We start from the raw sequence: 20,959 nt of genomic DNA, 5'->3' as shown, positions 1-20,959 counted from the left end.
TTATTATTATTATTATTATTATTATTATTATTATTATTATTATTATTATTATTATTATTATTAATTCAATTATAACAACAATATATCTGACTGTAAGCTAAACACTGAGCGGGAAGAATGCCAAAGGTATTGGAAATTTAACCTCTCGAACTCGGACGACTAGACCAGTTTCGATGAAATTTGGTGAAAAATGTTCAAGACATGATGGAAATTTGGACCTCACTAAACAATTAAGGAACCCGTTTAGGAGAGAATTCTATAGGTACATAATTAATTAAACCATAACTTCCTTTCAAATGATACATTAGGGATTAGGGTGACATTCATTAAACCAACTATCCTCAGTCTTGCACACCTGATAGGTATCCATACCGAGTACCAATATAAATTGGGACCAGTTTACCACAGATCCAAGATTTAATAAGTAGGTATACACGAGTACCTACTTATCTCAGTTCACGAGGTTCAGCCACAAGAAGTTGGTATTCTAGCAGCAATTTAGGTTGATATGTACAGTCAATGAAAGGACTTAAAATTACAATTTAAAGGAATTTAACTCGTGAAATTTCGAACTCGAAACTGAAACTATGACCAATGAAATTTGAACGAGAGGGAGGGAGAGAGAAAGATACAGATTACAGACATGTTCGAAAATTCAAATTCAGAACGAAATTGAGCTTCCTGCCATTTTACAGTTTACTAGGTAGTTCGATATGTAAATTTAGGATAAAGTTCACCCCGGGCAGGAATCAAACTCGCGACCTAACGCTTATATGTTGGGCGCACTACCCTCCAAGCCTACTAGGCTGGCATATTAGTAATTTGCAAAGAAATAGCTTGAGTTAAGTCAACAGAATCGTGTACAGTACATAATTATAGGCATAGAATATTGACAGACAGATAGTTGATGTTGAGAAACACTATGCATGCACTATAATTGAATCTGAATATCTAAGCACATTCCTGAGTTCATGTTGTGGACAGTCAAGTAAGGACAGATAATATACAGTGTGTACTGTACATGCACTGTTTAGTCATCACTACTGTATTGGAATAGAATAGAATTTTGGGACAACTTTAATTATACTTTAGGTATTTTTTTATTGTTATTTTTTTTTTTTTTTTTAAAAAAAAAAAAAAAAAGGGAAAAAAACCCTATTTAAAAAAAAAAAAAAAAAAAAAAAAAAAAAAAAAAAAAAAAAATCCATCCAGACATTGCATAACCTACCTATGTGTACAAAAGTAATAAGAAATATTGAGGAAAAGGTCAACAAGCCTTCACTGGGAGAGAGAGACTTTTGAGATAAAAATACTCATTATATTTTTGTTATTCAGGAAACTCAATTTCAAACTGTGCACAAAGACTGCTTTATATTTATTTATCACAATAAGCAATTATAAATTTTTAACCAATAACATCAAGCATTACATGTTAGCAAATACAAAACAGAGGGGCAATTTATGAATTGAACTCTATATCCTTGTACAATGTACACTCACAGCATAGGGTGTACCAAAAGAGCATGATTAATTTTTAGAGTACATATGATTAGGTAGCCATTAAAATGTGTAGGTATAAATAAAATATTAACAGAGGTAGACTCTGGGAACACATTAATGGTACCACATTTTATACAAAAGCTTTTGAGAGATCCTTCAGTTTTCTATTCTTATTATTATATTTCCTGACAGGTACCTACAAAAGTTCTCAACAGGAAGGTACCCTTAATACCAACTTGAGTGATTGTCTTATAAAATGTACATATCCTCTATATTCAAATGATAGTGTCACTCTTTGTTCTAGATGTTGATGTTTGCACTGAGCTTTGATAATGATAGTAAATAATAATGTATTCCCTTATCTTTATTATAAAATGTACATATCCTCTATATTCAAATGATAGTGTCACTCTTTGTTCTAGATGTTGATGTTTGCACTGAGCTTTGATAATGATAATAAATAATAATGTATTCCCTTATCTTTAATATTGCTGAGCATTTCCTTTCTAACTCCGTAGAACAGATGATGTGAATGTGAACAATTTTACAAGAACATTAATGAAGGAAAAGAATAATTTTTTTCCCAGCATAGAATTCTCATTTTTCACACTATCCTCAGAACTAAAAACCTTCGAAGGAGTGTTAAACCAAATTTTTGTGAAGAAATATTTTCATGGTACTTAGGTGGGTAAAATAAAGGTAGAGTTTGACAATCCTTGAATAGTTTTCATTCCATAACAATCAGATCAGTATGATTCATTACCATTAATGTGTTTGAACTTAAAGTTTATTGATCCTTCAAATGATGATCAAGATTTGAGGGGAAAAAATGCAAAGTACCTGGTTGGATTTTAGGTTTTAGAGCTGTATGAACAAAACAAATCTCTCTGTCCAAATTTTATTTGTAAACACACATGTGGTGTGCGTGTGTGTGTGTGTGTGTGTGTGTGTGTGTGTGTGTGTGTGTGTGTGTGTGTGTGTGTGTTTGTGTTGTGATATGTGTGTACGTGGTGGTGGTGTTGTGTTGGGGTGGTATAGTGTGTGTGGTGATGGTGAGCATGTGCAGTGGTATGTGTGTACGTGAGTTGAGATGTGTATGGCAATATGTGTGAGTGAAGAAATTTTTTTTTTTTTTTTATGTACGTGAGTTGAGATGTGTATGGCAATATGTGTTAGTGAAGAATTTTTTTTTTTTTTTTTTTTTAATTTAAACAGGTCTTTATTATTGTTCCATAAAATGTAATGTTATTACCAATCAAATATATAAGACCTTGTTTAGACTGCGAGAGTAAAGGGACTTTTCAGTCCTATGCTGGTAGTATAAACAAGGTATATTCTAAATGTGTAAAGTTTTTACACCTGAGGTTTTCATCTACCTAGATTTGGTGAAAATTTCAGGATCCATACAGTCTGAACTTGAAACTTTCAAGTACCATGTGAGAATAAATATTGCATAGATGCTGTTTACACATGTGCTAACATTGAAAACTAGCCAATATTCATTGCAACATGATGTGTAAATTATATAATATATACCCATACATACAATGCTAGATTTAGGAGCCAAGATATTTTCTACAACACACTGCTTACTACAGGAAAAAATAAATGGTGTAATAATTTTTCTGAGCAGAAGGTGAGAGGTGCTCAGTGAAGGACTCTAGTCTTACCTACCACTACCCTATTATGTTCTTTTGAATTTATCCCACTGTGAGCAATAAAAATCCCCACCCCCAGCATACATGAGGTTACAACATGACACTGTATATTCCTAGGGTAAGAATAGAACACTACCTACCTAACATTGGAGTTAATCTTCACTTTGCATTACAAAACCTTCATCTGGAAAGACCAACCCTTATAAGATCACGATTCTAAGATCTAGGTAGGTCCCCATAACCAACAATATTTGCATTTGGCTTTAAACAAAAAGGTGGCTGCCTGAAAAGTGTTGTACGTTGTGCTATCTCCATAAAATTACTTCCTTAGTTTATAGTGTTTCACATTTTGTTAAGCATTATTTTATTTTAATTAAAATGTTCAATATGGTTTCTTACCTGTGTAGTGATAAACAAAGAGTTGGTCTCAGCTCCGTACAAATATAGTTACCGTAGGACAAAGTTTCAAGTTCATTTTAATCGTATGTAAATCAGAGTGCAAACTAGATGATAAAAAGCTTATCAGCCATCAATTTGCTCTATTATATTACCCTTTTAAATTAAAATTAAATTTATCAAAAGCAAAAGCCTTCCAGAAGTGCAAACTAGATGATAAAAAGCTTATCAGCCATCAATTTGCTCTATTATATTACCCTTTTAAATTAAAATTAAATTTATCAAAAGCCTTCCAGATAGGTAGTCTGGAACTAGAACTACTTGAGGAATGTTTTTGTTTTGAATGTGATAAGGGAGGGGCGGCACTCGGCGGCAGATAGGGGAACGAAGGAGGGGAAGAAGAAGCGTATTTTATTAATTACGAAATGAAAAAATACGCCCATATTAGTAAACAATGCAAAGGCGCGATTTTTTGAAAATTGATAACGTTACGAAACAGAAAACTGAAGTGAAATTTTTCTGATAAGAGTGATAAGATTTCTGATAAAGTGGTGTATCCTTTAGCCTTGCATTTTCTGTCTTACTTAAATCAATAATGCCAGAGTCAAAGAATACCACAAGAAGTTCTTAAACGAAATACTTACCTAATAAGTAGTTTTAGAAAGTGCTCAAAAAATGTTTGTGTGCTGTAAAATATTCAGTAAGGTCCCAGTCCAACTGAACAAAATTAACCACCTCAAATATTCCACTAGGACAGCAGCTTGGCAGATCAGTTCTTACGGAGGTGCAGATGAGTTGCAATTTAATGATAATGTTAAAACACCAATATTGAAATCCAAGGATGTGCTAGTGGAAATGAAAGCAGTTTCTGTCAATCCTATTGATGTTGCCATGCTAGGTGGATATGGTAATGTAGTGTTGAACTCCTTACGTCAGCTGGAGACCTGTAGTGTAGAGCCAGTCTTGGAGTTTCCTTTAACACTGGGCAGAGATTTCTGTGGTAAAATTGTTGCAAAAGGACCTCGTGTTACAGATTTAAACATTGATGATGTTGTATATGGTGTCATTCAACCACATAAGCAAGGTAGCTTTTCCAAATTAATCTTAGCAGACAGTGCTTTGGTTCATAAGAAACCAAGCAACATATCAGATGAAGAAGCAGCTGGTGTATTGTACACAGGACTTACTGCTTGGTCAGCACTTCAGATTACAGCAGCATTGGGCCTTGTCTATCCTAGGGATAAGAGAGTTCTTGTTCTAGGAGCATCTGGAGGTGTAGGAACCATGGCTGTACAACTACTCAAAGCTTGGGACATTGAAGTTGTGACAACATGTAGTGGTGATGCCAAGGACTTGGTGACTTCTCTTAATCCTAACCTTGTTATAGACTACAATGAACCGGAAGCAATGCATAGTATTGCTGGAGCAGGACCTTATGATGTCATTCTAGATGCTGCCGGCATACCCCTGGATCAAATCAATTCCTATTTACCTTTCTTAAAGACCGGTAAATTTTCAAAATTTGTAACCCTCAGGTCTCCATTCTTGAAGAATACAGACAGCTTGGGTTTGGTTCCCGGTCTTGTTAAGAATGCATTTGATCTATTGAAAAGTAACTTTGAAAGTGGAGAGTTATGCAAGACCAATACAATAAGATGGGGTTTTTTCATGCCCATCCCATATGCAGTTAAAGAGATTAATAAGTTTATTGAAAGGGGTCAGATTAAACCTGTGATTGATTCAAAATACAATTTTTGTGAACTACCAACAGCATTTGAAAAAGTACAGCAGGGTCACTTGAGGGGGAAAATAATTCTCAATGCTTGAATATATTTTTATTTATTGTTAAACTTTAAATAAACAGGTTGATCAGCTTATCACCCACTTTCTGCATTTAATACTTATGTATGTATTTTTTTGTACTAGTCATAGTCACCACAGAAAGATATTCTTATACCTTGATATTGTTTTTCTTGGTGCTTTCATCATTGACATTTTCAAACTCTTTGCTAGTCTTTGTAGGAAATTTCTTATGGTTGGAACTATTATAAAAGATAAGAAAAGAACAAATTTGGTGCATTCTTTGATAATAATGTATTGTAAATTTCAAAGGATTATAATGCAACTATAGCTAAACATAGATACACCTTAAAATTTATAACAAAAGATTGTCTTTTTATTTTTGTAAGTATTCGGAAATTTAGCTCTAGATCTGGAATTAATATAACTTATGAAGTGACAAAAATAAGGTCACAAAAAATATCCTCTATATCTAAATCAAGATGGCATAAAGAACGAAATCTGATAATCCATTGGACTAGAAATATACTGAAGTAATATACTTCTGAAACATTATTATTCTTGGTCCAAAAGAAGAAGAATTTTGAGCTGCTGAAGGAATATTAATTATCATCACTATAAAGCTTGGTCCAAACCAGTGTTGAATGTGTTGATCAATATTTGATTTTTCACACTTTAATGTGGATGTCCAAACTACAAGGAATATTGTTGATCAATCTACAGTCAACACCAGTGTGACCCAGCTCAACAAACATAGCACTCTGTTTAGTACCCTCAGACAATTATAGTACCTACTACTTGTTATTTTGAAACAATATCGGTGTTCTTATACAAATGAAGCATATTGAAAATTTTGGCACTTCTAAATAAAGCTGAAATGAATAATCTCATGTAAAACAAGAGTTGCTGTAGCTCTACTTTCAATAACATTTTAAGACTCGATACTTAATGTACCTACTTACTGTACTTTATAGTTTTTTCTCTTATATTGAAGTGAATTGAAATAAATTATTTTACTTATCTACCTACATATCTATAGAAATTTAATGAAAAACTATCTATTTCTTAAAAGCTAACTTTAAACATTAGAAAGTGAGAAAACTTTATTCAAAATAATTTAATTTAAAAAATCACACAATTCAAGGTCAATGTATAATTGTTTCGTTACCAGAGCAGGTACCTATCAAAGGACAGTCCATTCCCCAAATTTCATGACTCACGGGATTTGAACCCTGAGAGTCAAATTTCAAAAACGTAGCTACCTATTGTTACCAAGAGTTGATCTAAGGAATAATAATGATAAAAAATCGAACAAAATAATTATAAAACATTCAAGATCTTAAAATACTTCAGAACCATTCCAATATGTCTTTGGTAGAAAAGAGGTAGAATGTGTGCGCTTTCATTCCTAAACTTTTTTACAGTAAAAATCTACGTAAATGTATTTCATGAATTTTACTTCTTTCAAATATCACATAGGAACCATTAATAGCAGGAGGTGCAACAATGAAACACGTACTTCTAGTAGGCATAAATTAGCCTGCTACAGGCGATCCTTCCGTTTACCATTTTCCCCTCCTTTGTATTCTAAGCTACTTAAAAAGGTGACACTATAAAAGCCTGGCCTCTTTGATTCTGTTAGCTATCTAGGTCTATATTCCGGTTAAGTTTAACCACGGTGAAATCGGGCATAATAGGTAACTCTAGCTAGTCTAATATCCTAACATGGGTGTTAGGTATCCTCGAGAGGTCCTTAGGTATCATCCTGGTCATCAGGAGGTTCTTTGGTTTCTGGTAACTTGACAAAGGGTAAATCGGATCCACTGCACACAGAATAGAACTGAGCTCGTACGCCACTCTCCTGTAACATAAAACCAAAAGTTACAGAGATCCAAAGGTGATGAGATAAGTATCTCCTATTTCTAGTGAAATAGGTGCTTACCAGCCGTTTCACGAGAAAACGGCTTGACTGATTTTGATGAATTTTTTACAACATGTTAAGAAGAGAACTGAGGGTGACATGGGCTACTTAAAATTGTCACATTCCATCCTGATTCAAAATGGCAGCGCTTCAAGGTTATGCCTCTTACGCCACATTGATCCCAAAAGGACAGGTCAACCACTAGTTCCTAAATAAAAACGGACGCGGCACACAAGGGATCTAGAAACAGCTTAACAAAGTAATATTTTTTGTCACTTTATTTAGTGTGTCAAGATTTTCCAAAAGGAGCTCTTCTACCCAACTACTTACATTACATTCAAATGGGGGACTTTTCTGACGTGCGGAGTCCAATATGTAGGACTATTGCACCCCTACATAATGTAACTCTTACCTCAGAAGAAGAGGCTGATCGGCTATGCAGTGAGTAGCACGAGGAGCTAGTGTCTGTAGATGAGGAGCTTTTTCTCGATGTGAGGAAATCACTAAGGTGTGTCAAATCATCTCCTTCTGCCTCACTCCACCAGGAACCTCTGGGTGACATGCCTGCACTGTATGAACTTATGTCTTGGGACTCTGCACGTGTTAGGACCACACCTGAAGGAATCATACAAGTTATAATCACATAATTTTCATCATTTTAATTATGTAGTTCTGCCTCGGTGGTGTAGTGGTCAAGACGTTCGCCTGGTAAATAGGAGGGCGTAGGTTCAATCCCAGCCGAGGTATGGAATTTTATCTTCAAAATAATTTGAGAATTTGACCACAATAATAGTGGTAACCTACTGCTGGAGTAAAGGGACTTATTCTTTTTTTTTTTCTAAAGAGGTTTGATAGAGCTGTCACAACAGTGGTCTTATTACACCGAAATGGAAGAGAGGAGAAGAACAGGATAAGAGAAAACCAGTCATTCCTAGAAGGAATCTCCTTTGTTAAAGTTCGCCCCAGACAGAAAATGAATCCTGCCACTTAAAAAAAAAAAAAAAAAAACGCTTGAAAGGCGCGCTACCTTCCAAGACTGGAAAGTCACACATCTTGATCTGCTAAGTATGAGCAATTGAGCACAGATTGATTCAACCGAACCCGCGACCTAACGCTTTAAAGGCGCGCTACCTTCCAAAACTGGTAACTTGGTAAGTCAGACATTTTGATCTACTAAGTATGAGATTGATACATACCCGGTAAGTTTTGCATGGGATAGTGAAGTTGTTGCGTAGACTGGGTGGGATTCACGGACATCAGATTGATAACCTCGCTCAGATCGTCTTGATGAATTAGTGCATTCGACCATCCTGTATCTGAAATTATGAATTAGATCTGGGTCACATCTTCATTGTGTAATAATAATGATATTAATGAAAGTACTTAATTGAGAATCAAATCTTTCTGTGCAAGTTTGACATTTTTTACATACAAGTCTCTTTCTCTAACTAGGCAGTTGGAGTAGATCTCTTCAACTTTGAATAGGGCAAAAGGTTAAACATAATTATCAGGCATTTCTCTCTATGACTTACCCGGAGTACCAGGGGAGGAGCGGTGTGGGGGCAACAGAGGCATGGATAACTTCCAGGGCATGGACCAGCGGCGTAGCGTGGGGTCCTGGGCCCCACCTCCACTCACAGGAGCGGCTTCAGACCAGCGTCTCTGCGGTGGGGCAAAGTTGGGTGACTTGATGCGAGGAGGGGGCGGGGCGTAGGACCGAATGAGGGCAGATATTTCACTCGGTGGAGGATGTGGGGGGTCACAGGGGCAAGGAGTCAAATGTTTAAGGCACTCGCAACATGCTGAACTGAACTGAAGCTGAAGATGAATCAGGGTTGAGAGGGAGTTGCACATGGCTTGCTGTGAGGGAAACATGAAGAAGTTAATTAATTAAAATATGTAATGAGTCAGACATGATGAGAGTTTTTAATTATTTAACGATAGAACTATGTGATGATTTTTTTTTTTTTTTTTTTTTTTTTTTTTTTTTTGCACCTGCATTGGGTGTGATAGGTACCAGTTTTTATACATAAACTTCATCATGCCTCTTCCAATTAATAGGTAGTAGGTTTGTCAAAAATCCTGTTCTATGTTGAAGTCAGGTCTCAATGTTTACCTGATTAATGTCCAGCTGGTCCACATCAATATCAGGGCTTGTGTCAACATCTTGTAATGTGCAGGAGATATGTTTCTTCACAGCTTGGCAAGCTTCATTTGTTGCCATCATGAGCTGCTCCCATACACCTTGCAACTGAGCTGCCTTGGGATTACGACAATGTGAGAGAGATGACAAGTAGAATGTCAACTGAGAGCCACTGCTGATGAGACCTTTGAGTGCCTTGAAAAAAGAGGGACAAATGGGTGAGAAGAGGTGCAAAAATTGGATATTACACAGAAAGATTTTTCCCAATGGTAGGGATTATTGGTACTAAACTCAATCTATTAGGATAATAAATTGATAAATCAACAAATTTAATGATAATGAGTCATTACAAAACAAAAATCCTACATTGATTGTAAAAACACAAAAGCAATGTACCTACAGTGTAGGAATATTGACAAAAATAGGTGTCATCTTTGTTACTAACTTACCTTTAAATAAGCCACCCATCCAGTCAGACTCAGCAAAACTTCCTTTGAAGAATTATGCATTCTCATTGCTGCCACCAAATCCTCTAACCCTGTAGTGTTGGCCATTCTCTGTAAACTAAAATCAAACAGAATAGAATGTAACAGAATAGAATAGAGTTAGATGATACATAATTTAATTCCATTATTAAAATGATATATGTTAGAACAATATGTCCCATTATACTCTTAACAGTTCTCCTTTGCGTCTGGCTGGGGGATGTTAAACAGGGTGTAGACCAGCTTAGTCTGGCTGGGGGACTATAAACAGTGAGTATACCAGCCTGAATTTCCTTTGCTAAAGAAATAGCAAAGGTTGAGTCAAAGGGCATCCACTCGTAAAATTCTGTAGCCAAAACCAAATGTCAGCCCAAAAGCAATCACCCTAGGGCTGATTGAGGGCTGACAAAAAATGCTGACCCCGTCTGCACACGGGAAAAGGCAAAGAAGAAGAATACTATTAACAGTTCATGTGTTCCTCTGTCCTTCCCAATTATATCAGTTTGTGTTACATTCTAACATCTCTGGTAAAGAGCCTAGTTTGTTCTTACTCATTTTACTTGTCACTATAAATGTATATTTGACCTACCACTCTGGTGATTCAGTGAGAGACTCTGTGCATTCAGCAAGAGTATTTCTAAACTTTCTACCTCTGGGAGGTTTACTGAAACTTCCTGTGCTCACTCCGGGGGAGTTTTTCTTCATAGTAAATATTTTCTGGGTGATGACATAGCTCTGAAAAACAAGACAAGAACAAATTAAAAAATAGGTACAGTAGAACCTTGATTATTTCAACTAATTGGGAGCAAGGGTGGTTGAAATAATTGAAATTCTGTATAAAACAATAAATAAGGGGCAAAATTTAGATACAGAAGAAGAAAATGGGTAATAAAATAAATACACTATTTACTATTTTGAACTAATTTTGGGGTTGAAATAATAGAGAGTTGAAATAATGGAGAAGGGTGGTTGAAATAATTGAAATTCTGTATAAAACAATAAATAAGGGGCAAAATTTAGATACAGAAGAAGAAAATGGGTAATAAAATGAATACACTATTTACTATTTTGAACTAATTTTGGGGTTGAAATAATAGAGAGTTGAAAAATAGGAAGTTGAAATAATCAAGGTTCTACTGGGGTCCATAGAAATAAACAATCCACTAAAATTTGGGACATGGAAGTTTCTTGTTGTGCATGAATAGCAAAGGACTACCTAGGGGGCAAAGTGGTTTCACCTTCACTTGGTCTGAAAGAAAGTAAAGCCAAATTACATCTCAGTAAGGGAATCATTGCACAACGTTAACTAAACTTGTATCTTCTTGGTTGACTCTTGGTCTGAAAGAAAGTAAAGCCAAATTACATCTCAGTAAGGGAATCATTGCACAACGTTAACTAAACTTGTATCTTCTTGGTTGACAGCCAATTGGTGATCAGGGACAAAATTGTGCAAGGTACCAATGTGGAACAGGACCATCCTCATTTATTTGATAATATGACTTAAGACTTGTTTGAGCTCTATAGGTTCTAGATAGAGCATGCATTGTGGGTAAGCATCAAATTATTAATGTAAATGAGCAAAAGAATATATGAAAATTGCCATTATAGTCCTGAAACCTATGTACTTACTTTGTAGTCTATTTCAGAATTGGGACCTCCATTATAATGATGGTTTTATTTACTTACATGCCTAGCTGATATGTACTTAGATTTCTTGACTTGATGCAACTACGTGCTTATTTTATGAACACAAACAAATTTTACTAGTACTCCCTACTATTACACCCAAATGCTGAAAATTGAACATGAAAACAGTTGGAAATTTTAAATGCCAAAGGTCATTCAGAAGTATAGGGAGTGTGCAAGACATTTCATCTTTTTCACCTGACTGTACTTACCTACCTATCTTCACTCAGCACCAATAATCTACAATTTGCCACAAGAGTCATACAAGTTCTGTTAACTGAAACACTCTTACTAGGAGTACTAGGCGTCAATCAAATTTTAATGATTTCAAGACTGATTAAAGAAAAGCTGGAAAAAAAAAAAACACTAATCAATTTTTTATTTTCCTCCTTTTTATCACTTTGCGTTTAACCTAACCCTATAATAACACTGGTCACTGCTCAAATTGTGAAAGCTCCTTTTTGCGTTTAACCTAACCCTTTAATAATACTGGTTACTGCTCGTTTGTGACAGCTCCTTTTTGTAGGAATTTTCGATTGACGTGACTTCTGAACAAGTACTCTGACTGTGGTCCTGTCCATAAACACTTTTTTTTAAGATGAGTGTTTTTCGCCGTTTTCATTTTGTAGCAATGAAACAAGTACTCTATCAGACTGTGGTCTGTGTCGTAGTATGCCTCTCCCTAGAAATATACTTGAAATATTTGCTTCCAGACGCTGTCCGTGGAATGGACCCACGTGAAGGAAGGCAAGGATGAGATTCGCACATTTATGGACAAGAAAGGGTACACAGTATTCAGTGAGGTGACCAATGATCAGCTATTGGCTAATGATTTCATCTTTGTCAAAGATCAGGACAGATAGAACCTTACGGCGCGAGATAAGTGATTTTGAGTGAACCTCGTAGTATAAGTTGCTATTAAGGCCTGTTCTGCAGTCTACACCAAAGTTTTTTTTTTTTTTTTTGTTCAGGTTCGAATCTCAGTTTCGGTAGAATTTTTCCGGCCGTTTTTTTTCCCCCTAGAGTGACCAAACTTTTTTTAGTTACTATTTTGTTGTATGATAATTGATTGCTCTCTACGGTGTAAAGTTTTTGTCCGAGTTGATTGTAAGTTTATGAGTGGTGATTGAAACGTTTAATACTCCTAGTTTACTATATTACTATGTCTGTAATATTTAGTTTTTATTTTCGATAAATGGGCTGGTATTACTGACTCACTATTACACTAACCTAACCTAATTGTTTTCAAAACGGGATACTAGTGTTAAATTTAATGTCTCTAGTATTAAAACAGTGGACGGTAACCAAGTCTAGTAAAGACACAGTATTATTTCCAACCTTCACTGTTAATGGTTAATCATGGGAAGTCCTTACTTAACCTTTTTTTTTTAAAAATTATTATTTTTCTATACAAGTTTTAGACTTTTTGTTTTCATCATAGAGTAACAGAGAGGTTTTTCAAACTTTATAGGTAGGTCATCGAGTCCTCCCCCACAATATTGTCAATTTTCAGAGACCATTTTATGTATTTTAATCAGAAGTTTGTAAAACCTCTCATTTCTTTATTTTTAAGGGAACATTTTGTTTTTTGATTTTTATTATTAACCCGATTTTACATTGATCTAGTCTTAGAACTCGTCTTGAGTATTATTTTTTAGGTTAAACCAATCTTTTAAGTCTACTTAATATGTATTAAGCCCACACCTGTTACTACTTAGCACTCGTCATATCTCAAATGGACAGCATTCAGCAGAAAAGAATCATTCAATACTAGTCAATTCAAATCGAAAAAATCTCCCTGATTACTTTGTTCAGTGGCTCCTTTCTGCTAAGAGATAAACATCTTTAAAGACACTTTGTGTTATGAAAAAAAAAAAAAAAACATCAAATACTTAAGTACCAATTTTTTACGTTTTCCGAAAGCTGGTTTTCGTTGGATGATTCCCTCTGTAAACATAATGCTGTCCAAATAATGGTAAATTTCTACCCTTAACATCAGATAGGTAGGTTTTTCTTACCACAGGGAAGTATAGTGTCAAATATTTCAGTAGCTTTTCCCTTATTACCTACACGTGAGGTTCAAGATTTTCCTTGACGATTTCGCATTTACATGAATTAGTTTGTAAGTTTGTTTTCTATACAATAACTCTCAAACTGTTTGAACGAGATTGATGAAATTTTGTAGAAAAATACTTATAAATACAAGGAAATTTCTTGACTATACTTTGCGGCACACACATGGCCTTGCTGCTTAGCGTGTAAATAAATAAATAATACTTTGCGTCAAATGGGACTTTCAGAAGTCCCGTTTTTGCTGTGTGAGTGAGACTTAGGCCCGTTGCACATTGTAAGTTTAGTAGCGCCTAGTCATCTGAAAAACCAAATCTAAGGAAGTGATAAAGACTTTATACAAACTCTCTATCATTTTCAGAGGTTTGGGTTTTTCAGGTGACTGCGCGCTACTAAAATTTGCGAGGCTACTCTTTCCATGTGTGACGGGCTGACGGGCCTTGTTGTTGTTTGAGCCACTACAGTTAAGGAGCGCGGTAGCGCTCCGCCCCGCCAAGTCAAGATTTAATATTTGAGACTGGTTTGTGTGATTATGCGTATACTTACAAGTACACGGACCAAGGTGATATAGATGGGATTTTATAATTAATTATGTGTTGAACCATGGATCAACAATGAGCATCAATGTTCTAGGTATGTAGTATGTAGTTAAGTACTTCTAATGTTTTTGTGGAATGATATAATATGTATTAGGAATTGGGTGATATTTTTGTTAGCTTGATCACTGTAAGATACACTACCTAATTAAATTAAAAAAAAAAAAAAATCCTAAATGGGGTAAGCACTATTTTTTCATACAGTTATTATAAAGTTTATTTCCTAATTAAAGTTCCTCTTTTGTTCAGTTTCTCAGATCTGTGGCCTTATGGCCTATCCTACGAAATACTTTTCGCCTTTCTGCACAAAAAAGTGCTCTGTGGAATAGCAATTTTTTATTCCTACATAAATGTATCTCGTTTTTAGTTGAAACATTTGGTGCTTACCTCATTTAGTATTTCTAATGTTAAGTCAACAGTTTTAGCCCTAATGTCTTTACAAATTATTTTAACTATAATGAGACTTCTTACCCTTGGGTCTACAGTCTCTTGTAAGGTATTTTCAGATGTATAGAAAACGCCCAAAAATTTTCGCTTTAGTTTTCGAAAATGGTCCAACACACGAAGTGTCAACAAAAACTCAATTTGAGACTGTAAACTCAAAGGTTACTTGTATACCAAATTTTTAACTTGTAGGTATTATACAATTTTTTAGCTGGAAAAATTGCAGTTTTTTTTCCCGGTAGTTGTCTCTGATTAGAAAATAATGACTTTAAATATGTAACCGTACAACACCGTTATCAATATGGTATAACACGACAGTATATTGTAACTTTATTTAGAACAAAGTATTTGTACATACAAAGGTATACAGTAAACAAATAACTATAGAGAGTAAATATAATATAATATAATAAATCTTTATGACAAATTAACACTCTGTAGAAATACGTAGTTTTTATAAATTATTCCAAAATTAAAACTGTATATGTGTTCGTTTATGTGAAAACCAAAGTACATTGTGTTTGGGAAATGTGTAATAGTGGGGATGTGTAGAAAAACCGAAGTGAATGTGTTTGTGTAGGTACTTTCAAATGGAATATATTTTCCTTACGAAATCTATAATAAATCTTTATGACAAATTAACACTCTGTAGAAATACGTAGTTTTTATAAATTATTCCAAAATTAAAACTGTATATGTGTTCGTGTATGTAAAAACCAAAGTACATTATGTTTGGGAAATGTGTAATAGTGGGGATGTGTAGAAAAACCGAAGTGAATGTGTTTGTGTAGGTACTTTCAAATGGGATATATTTTCCTTACGAAATCCCTGTGCTTAGCGCGAAATTCAATATTTAGGGCTAGTGCAACATAATTATGTAGGTATCTATCAGGGCTTCAATTTCAAATACTTTATCTTCCTTGTCTGATAGGCAGGCATGATACTTGTCTCACAGTATTGGATTTCAAGTAAGATATTATGTGAAATAAATTTGAAAATTCAGAAAATATTACAACTGTTCCATGACCGGGTTACTAAAATCATAATATCAACATTTCAACCAAACAGCAAAACAGTGAAAATCTGTTTATTACTTTTTCAAAAAAGGATTGCTTATTTGACCTCCTCATTCCTCTTTGACAGAATGATTGATCACCTGCATTGGTAACCTCGGTTCTTCGTCTTTTGAAATTTTCTTCTGCCATCAGCTCGAATCGAACACGGACCTTCCCATTCGGTCGCCAACTACTTGCAACCAACCGCGACCAGCCTCTCATAGAGCGCAGATTCGAGGAATCAGTCGGCCGTCGCGTTCCACCGCTTGTAAGTAGCCACCCCACCTGCCCTAATTCTCGCGGTATTTTGTCCTCGCCAAATAGAACTCAAGTTCATTCTCCAAATGACTCTTTAAACCATTCATTATTTCATTGTTTCCTGATTGTAAACATTGCAAGAAATTCACGTTTTATTTTTACGATTCCCGCTTATCATGTCACATCTGGTTAATTGTTTCACACCTATACTATGATGACCTAATGGTTGATTTTACTACTCAGTCTGACTGCTCTCAAGTTATGGATGAATGATCTGGTTAATTGTTTCACACCTATACTATGATGACCTAATGGTTGATTTTACTACTCAGTCTGACTGCTCTCAAGTTATGGATGAATGGACGTCCCTCCAAAAAAAAAAAAAAAAAAAAAAAAAAAAAAAAATGTCATTATGTCGATTGGTGCATTAGATGAGATGAAAAGATCAAAATTTGGGGCTTACCAAGGTGGATTATTTTGGGTTTAAGCTCAATCTCAATTTTTTTAAAGAATTTTAGATCTATCTTGAATTAATCTTAGAGAAGATGATATTTGGCAGGATATTTAGGTTTAGGAAGATAGTAGGTACCAGGAAAAACTGTGCGATTGCAACAATTTATTTATTTAGAAGATAACTATAGTTCTCTTACCTCGAAGTTTAAAGTTCTCAGTGGTATCCAGAATGACATGACCTCCTAGGGTTTCGCCAGCATAGTACATCTCCCTATCCAGACGAATATCAAAGTCCCGAATGTAATCCATAGTGAAATCGGGAGATCACGATATTATCGGGGTTCATTCATACTTAGAGATGTTGGTTTTATACCCGCACAATCCACAACTCTATAATCACACCATAGACAGCACGTGGTCTTCTTGTCGTGGCCAACCAGTGGTTTCTGAAAGATGGACCGGAAATGAAACTCACTGCAAATAGACCTAATTCTTCCCGTTTTTTACTGCATTCTTTAGCTAAACTCCCTTTAGGTGTGAGCTGTTCATTTCTAACGAAAGTCACAACTTTGGGTCAGGTTGTGTTTTTTTTCTTTTTTATTTGGGGTCGGTCTTATTCTTTCCATAGTGAAATCGGGAGATCACGATATTATCGGGGTTCATTCATACTTAGAGATGTTGGTTTTATACCCGCACAATCCACAACTCTGTGTTTCTGTAGTTTTTTAGCTAAATCCCCTTTAGGTGTGAGCTATTTATTATTGTTACTATTATTTTTATTTATTTTTTATTTGGTAAATGGGAGCGTTCTATTATTTTAATTAATTAGTAAATTTGTTTCATACTTAGTTCCACGCGAAGGTAGGTAGGTTATTATTTCAGTAAATGTGAATGTGTATTGATAAAATCTAAAGTCAGCAATAAAGTGTTGAGTTTTGTCTTTCAATTAATACTTTTTAAGACGGATAAATTATCAGATTAATGGTAGGCGTTGGTCTTGGTTAGTTCTTGGTAATGGTTTAGGGAGTTCTCTATTGGTATTTCAAATATGATCGAGATGAAAATTTGACCACAAATTGTACCAACCTTTTCAGGAGAAGGCGAGAATTAGAGAGTAAAGAGTTGAATGTCACTTGAGGCATGAAGTGCTGCTTTTTATACCAATTTGATGGGTGTAAAATTTACTTTTTGTTGAAGACTCTCATAACTTTGTTTTTGAATTAAAAGGAATCTATATGAACACATTTTTGATAGCACAAACAATAAATAAATACCTAATAGATTCTGAATATTATTATGATTTTATGTCCCATAAAGAGATTGAAAAATAATACATAATTATTAATTAAGACTCCGATAATGACTCCGATAATTGGACCAGGGACCATTTTTTTTTTTTTTTTTTCAAGTTATATGAATTCACCCAGTTTTATAACGATTTGATAAATAAATAATTAGAGGGACATAATATTATCTAAAGGATTTTAATATAAAAAAATTATTTCATCTTTTATATTTGTTTCTGCTCCACCACATTTTTCTTGTAAAAAAATACGCCTCCTTAGAGCATTATGGGAAAATATTTAAAATTCTAGACGCGCGAATTTTAAAAAAAGCTTTAGTTTAAACTTTTGAAGTTTTGAGTTTGACCGTGTGTGACAAAAAATAAGAGATAAGATAAGTAAAAGAAAAATTACCTAGGTAAAGGCTTTTCCCCTCTAGGTACTTATCTCTGTTGTTTGAAAAATTGAAAGACAGTAGACCAAGTAATAGATTTGTCAATTTCTTAATCCTTGCACAATTCTACCCAACAATTTCTATACCAGCTACACTATGAGTTTCGGAAAGAGAATTCATATTCGCATATTGCTGCTGTGTTTGTTTCTCATATTTCTTGCATTTCTAAGGTTCTACTTGTACAAGGATGAGTCCTCCTTCTCAGCAAATCTATATGCTGGTAAATAAACTCATTATCTTTTTTGTGCCCTATAAGGGCCCATATTCTACACCTTGCAGCAGGCCTCCTATAAAATATGTAAACCACTGCAGTCATTCTCCTTCTGCATCAGAGTGAGAGAGACACTGATTGATAGGTAGATAGAATGAAATGCTTCTATCAGTATGGTTTCCTATGAGATAAATAAAAAAGGAGAGATAGGAATAATTTCAGATAAAAAATAGCAGATGTAGAGCCAAAAGATAAAGATAACAGATTCAGGGTCCTCCCCCTGGTACATAGCTGTTTTGAATCTATCCCCCCCCCCCCAACAAAATTCTGAATTAGGCCCTGAGCAGATGCAATGCAACAGAATATTTTATGCATGTGCACTGATTGCCTTTGGGTGAGTCAAGGACTGAGTTAAATAAATGAATAAATCTTTTGACTGAGAAATGTATGGTTTGGCTGTTATTTAGGACCTTAGTTTTCGGCCCAAGTCAATCTCACTTTGCAGAGAGGTTCTTTAATTATGTGAATAACTTCCATTTTTACATAATTTTCAATAATTTGAACCGCCAAGTCAAGATTTAATATATGAGACTGGTTTATGTGATTATGCGTATACTTACAAGTACACGGACTAAGGTGATATAGATGGGACTTTATAATTAATTATGTATTGAACCATGGATCAACAATGAGCATCAATGTTCTAAGTATGTAGTATGTAATTAAGTACTTCTAATGTTTTTGTGGAATGATATAATATGTATGTTTTCGGCCCAAGTCAATCTCACTTTGCAGAGAGGTTCTTTAATTATGTGAATAACTTCCATTTTTACATAATTTTCAATAATTTGACATCTTCCTTGGAAAGACCCTTACCATCTTGTTGTCAATGTCTCATTATATGCATTTTTATTTAATTATTTTTTATCATCTTGTGTTACAGATAATGAATTTCTTCTGGTCAATAAATTGTACACTTACTCTGAAGGTAAGAGGATTTTTTTTTCCTTTTTTTTATTTTTTATTATTAATCTTCCTTGGAATGAGATTTTGTTTATTTAAATTTTTCCTTGGACTTGGATTTTTCCCTTTCTGAATTGGTCTATGTTAGTTGCAGTTATTTCCTCAGTCTTGTTTCCCCTAGGGTCTGACCCAATTTAATTAAAAATATTCTCTTCCAGATGATTTAAAAATCAATGGTGAAAAGTATGTGATGAGTGATCCAAGACTGGTGAACAAACTGAAGACAAAGTTCCTATTATCACCATCAACAGAGCCTTACAATTTGGAATCCAGTGATGTAGACCCATCCATGGGCCAAGCTACAGAAGTCAGAAGAGTGTTAAAAGATATGGTATGCAATAGTCTTTGGTTTTTTTTTTTTTTTTTTTTTTTTTTTTTTTTTTTTTTTCATGGTGGGTAGTTATCTACCCGATGACCTTTTGTACTGCAGGCAAGTACCTACATTACCACTTTGCTAATTGTGCTCATATTAATAAACTATTATACCTACCTATTATTTGAATTATTTTCAGAAAAATGGTTTCTTCATAGAGTGTGGTGCTTTGGATGGGGAGACCAGGTCTAATACTTTGTTCATGGAGAGATATCTGGACTGGACAGGACTGTTGATAGAAGCAGATCCACTTAATGTTTACGATATGTTGAAGAAACACCGTAAAGCATATGTGTCCCCCTCGTGTCTCAGTGTTCATCCTTATGCTACTGTGGTAAGTTAACCTGCTCATGGGTACCTTACCTTTTTAAATTTGATAGAGGTAACTGTAAAGGTGTGTCCACACATAGTCGACCGGCCGTCGATCGATGTCGACTGTACCGTCTTCACTGCCTCAATAACATAGTTTCTAACCGTCGATCAAATATGTTTGGACACACCTTAAGAACGGAGGTGTTATCATCCTGAAATCAAAGATGGAAGGAAAATAGGATAGGACAAAAGTCAACTGTTCCGAGAACGAATTTTTTTGTCGATGGTGGGATTTGAACCCTAGACCTTAGGTACATAAGTTAGGTACTTCTTTGTTTTGTTCAAATTTATGCTTCATTCGCCTGTCGTCTTTCTCATCACAATTTCGTTCATCTCAGGTGAGATTTGAGCAGAACAAGAACATGGGCAAGATCTCCGAGCCTGATGATGGTGAAGATATCAGCAAGAGACACGTAGACGTGCAGTGCTTTCCATTATTTACCTATCTGCTGGCAATGAATATTACTACGGTGGATTATTTCAGTCTAGATGTGGAAGGATCCGAGCTTCAAGTTCTGCAGACGATCCCGTTTGATCAAGTCAATATACGGGTAAGTTCTTGTATGAACGAGCGAAGTAAATTCGAAGTTCTACCTTGAGAAATTTTGGTAATTATTCAGAAGCCACGACAATGAAAAAGAAAGCTCCTTTTTGCGTTTAACCTAACCCTATAATAACACTGGTCACTGCTCAAATTGTGAAAGCTCCTTTTTGCGTTTAAATAGTGGGTAACACATTTTTTGAACTAACAAAAATAAAATAAATCTGCTATACACAA

At 34.9% G+C, this 20,959-nt stretch overlaps 4 protein-coding genes across 4 annotated transcripts in view; 2 read left to right on the top strand and 2 right to left on the bottom strand.

The window, feature by feature from the left end:
• LOC108254619 overlaps positions 1 to 3,752 on the bottom strand; it is a 7,245-nt gene extending 3,493 nt beyond the window's left edge. Inside the window, exon 1 of the mRNA XM_026820230.1 lies at positions 3,558 to 3,752. The gene's annotated coding sequence lies outside the window, so the exon portion shown is untranslated. The remainder of the gene's footprint in view (positions 1 to 3,557) is intronic.
• A 279-nt stretch (positions 3,753 to 4,031) lies between these two features.
• LOC103524973 (reticulon-4-interacting protein 1 homolog, mitochondrial) lies at positions 4,032 to 5,632 on the top strand. The gene has a single exon (XM_008490017.3). It carries the CDS (start codon positions 4,230 to 4,232, stop codon positions 5,379 to 5,381), a length of 1,152 nt encoding a protein of 383 aa, XP_008488239.1. The 5' UTR covers positions 4,032 to 4,229; the 3' UTR covers positions 5,382 to 5,632.
• Positions 5,633 to 6,851: 1,219 nt separating this feature from the next.
• LOC103524972 lies at positions 6,852 to 16,774 on the bottom strand. Its single transcript, XM_026820227.1, has 9 exons — positions 16,663 to 16,774; positions 11,533 to 11,558; positions 10,493 to 10,638; positions 9,868 to 9,982; positions 9,392 to 9,613; positions 8,808 to 9,135; positions 8,472 to 8,591; positions 7,688 to 7,890; positions 6,852 to 7,215 (listed from the first exon to the last, which is right to left on the bottom strand). Exons 1-9 carry the CDS (start codon positions 16,772 to 16,774, stop codon positions 7,108 to 7,110), a joined length of 1,380 nt encoding a protein of 459 aa, XP_026676028.1. The 3' UTR covers positions 6,852 to 7,107.
• A 1,307-nt stretch (positions 16,775 to 18,081) lies between these two features.
• LOC103524984 lies at positions 18,082 to 20,780 on the top strand. Its single transcript, XM_008490029.3, has 5 exons — positions 18,082 to 18,422; positions 19,357 to 19,401; positions 19,595 to 19,767; positions 19,949 to 20,143; positions 20,520 to 20,780. Exons 1-5 carry the CDS (start codon positions 18,299 to 18,301, stop codon positions 20,778 to 20,780), a joined length of 798 nt encoding a protein of 265 aa, XP_008488251.1. The 5' UTR covers positions 18,082 to 18,298.
• Positions 20,781 to 20,959: the final 179 nt, after the last annotated feature.

Source organism: Diaphorina citri, unplaced genomic scaffold, assembly GCF_000475195.1.
Source record: "Diaphorina citri unplaced genomic scaffold, Diaci psyllid genome assembly version 1.1 scaffold130, whole genome shotgun sequence".
Lineage (NCBI taxonomy): Eukaryota > Metazoa > Arthropoda > Insecta > Hemiptera > Psyllidae > Diaphorina > Diaphorina citri.
The sequence above is the reverse complement of the archived record's forward strand: the minus strand, read 5'-3'. Positions and strand labels throughout refer to the sequence as shown.

Coding starts and splice junctions, on each gene's coding strand:
- LOC103524984 (XM_008490029.3), top strand. CDS start 18,299: ATGAGTTTCGGAAAGAGAATTCATATTCGCATATTGCTGCTGTGTTTG. Junction 18,423..19,356: donor CTCAGCAAATCTATATGCTG/GTAAATAAACTC, acceptor CTTGTGTTACAG/ATAATGAATTTCTTCTGGTC. Junction 19,402..19,594: donor ATTGTACACTTACTCTGAAG/GTAAGAGGATTT, acceptor ATTCTCTTCCAG/ATGATTTAAAAATCAATGGT.
- LOC103524973 (XM_008490017.3), top strand. CDS start 4,230: ATGTTTGTGTGCTGTAAAATATTCAGTAAGGTCCCAGTCCAACTGAAC.
- LOC103524972 (XM_026820227.1), bottom strand. CDS start 16,774: ATGGATTACATTCGGGACTTTGATATTCGTCTGGATAGGGAGATGTAC. Junction 9,983..10,492: donor CTCACTGAATCACCAGAGTG/GTAGGTCAAATA, acceptor GTTTGATTTTAG/TTTACAGAGAATGGCCAACA. Junction 9,614..9,867: donor GATGGGTGGCTTATTTAAAG/GTAAGTTAGTAA, acceptor TCTTTTTTCAAG/GCACTCAAAGGTCTCATCAG.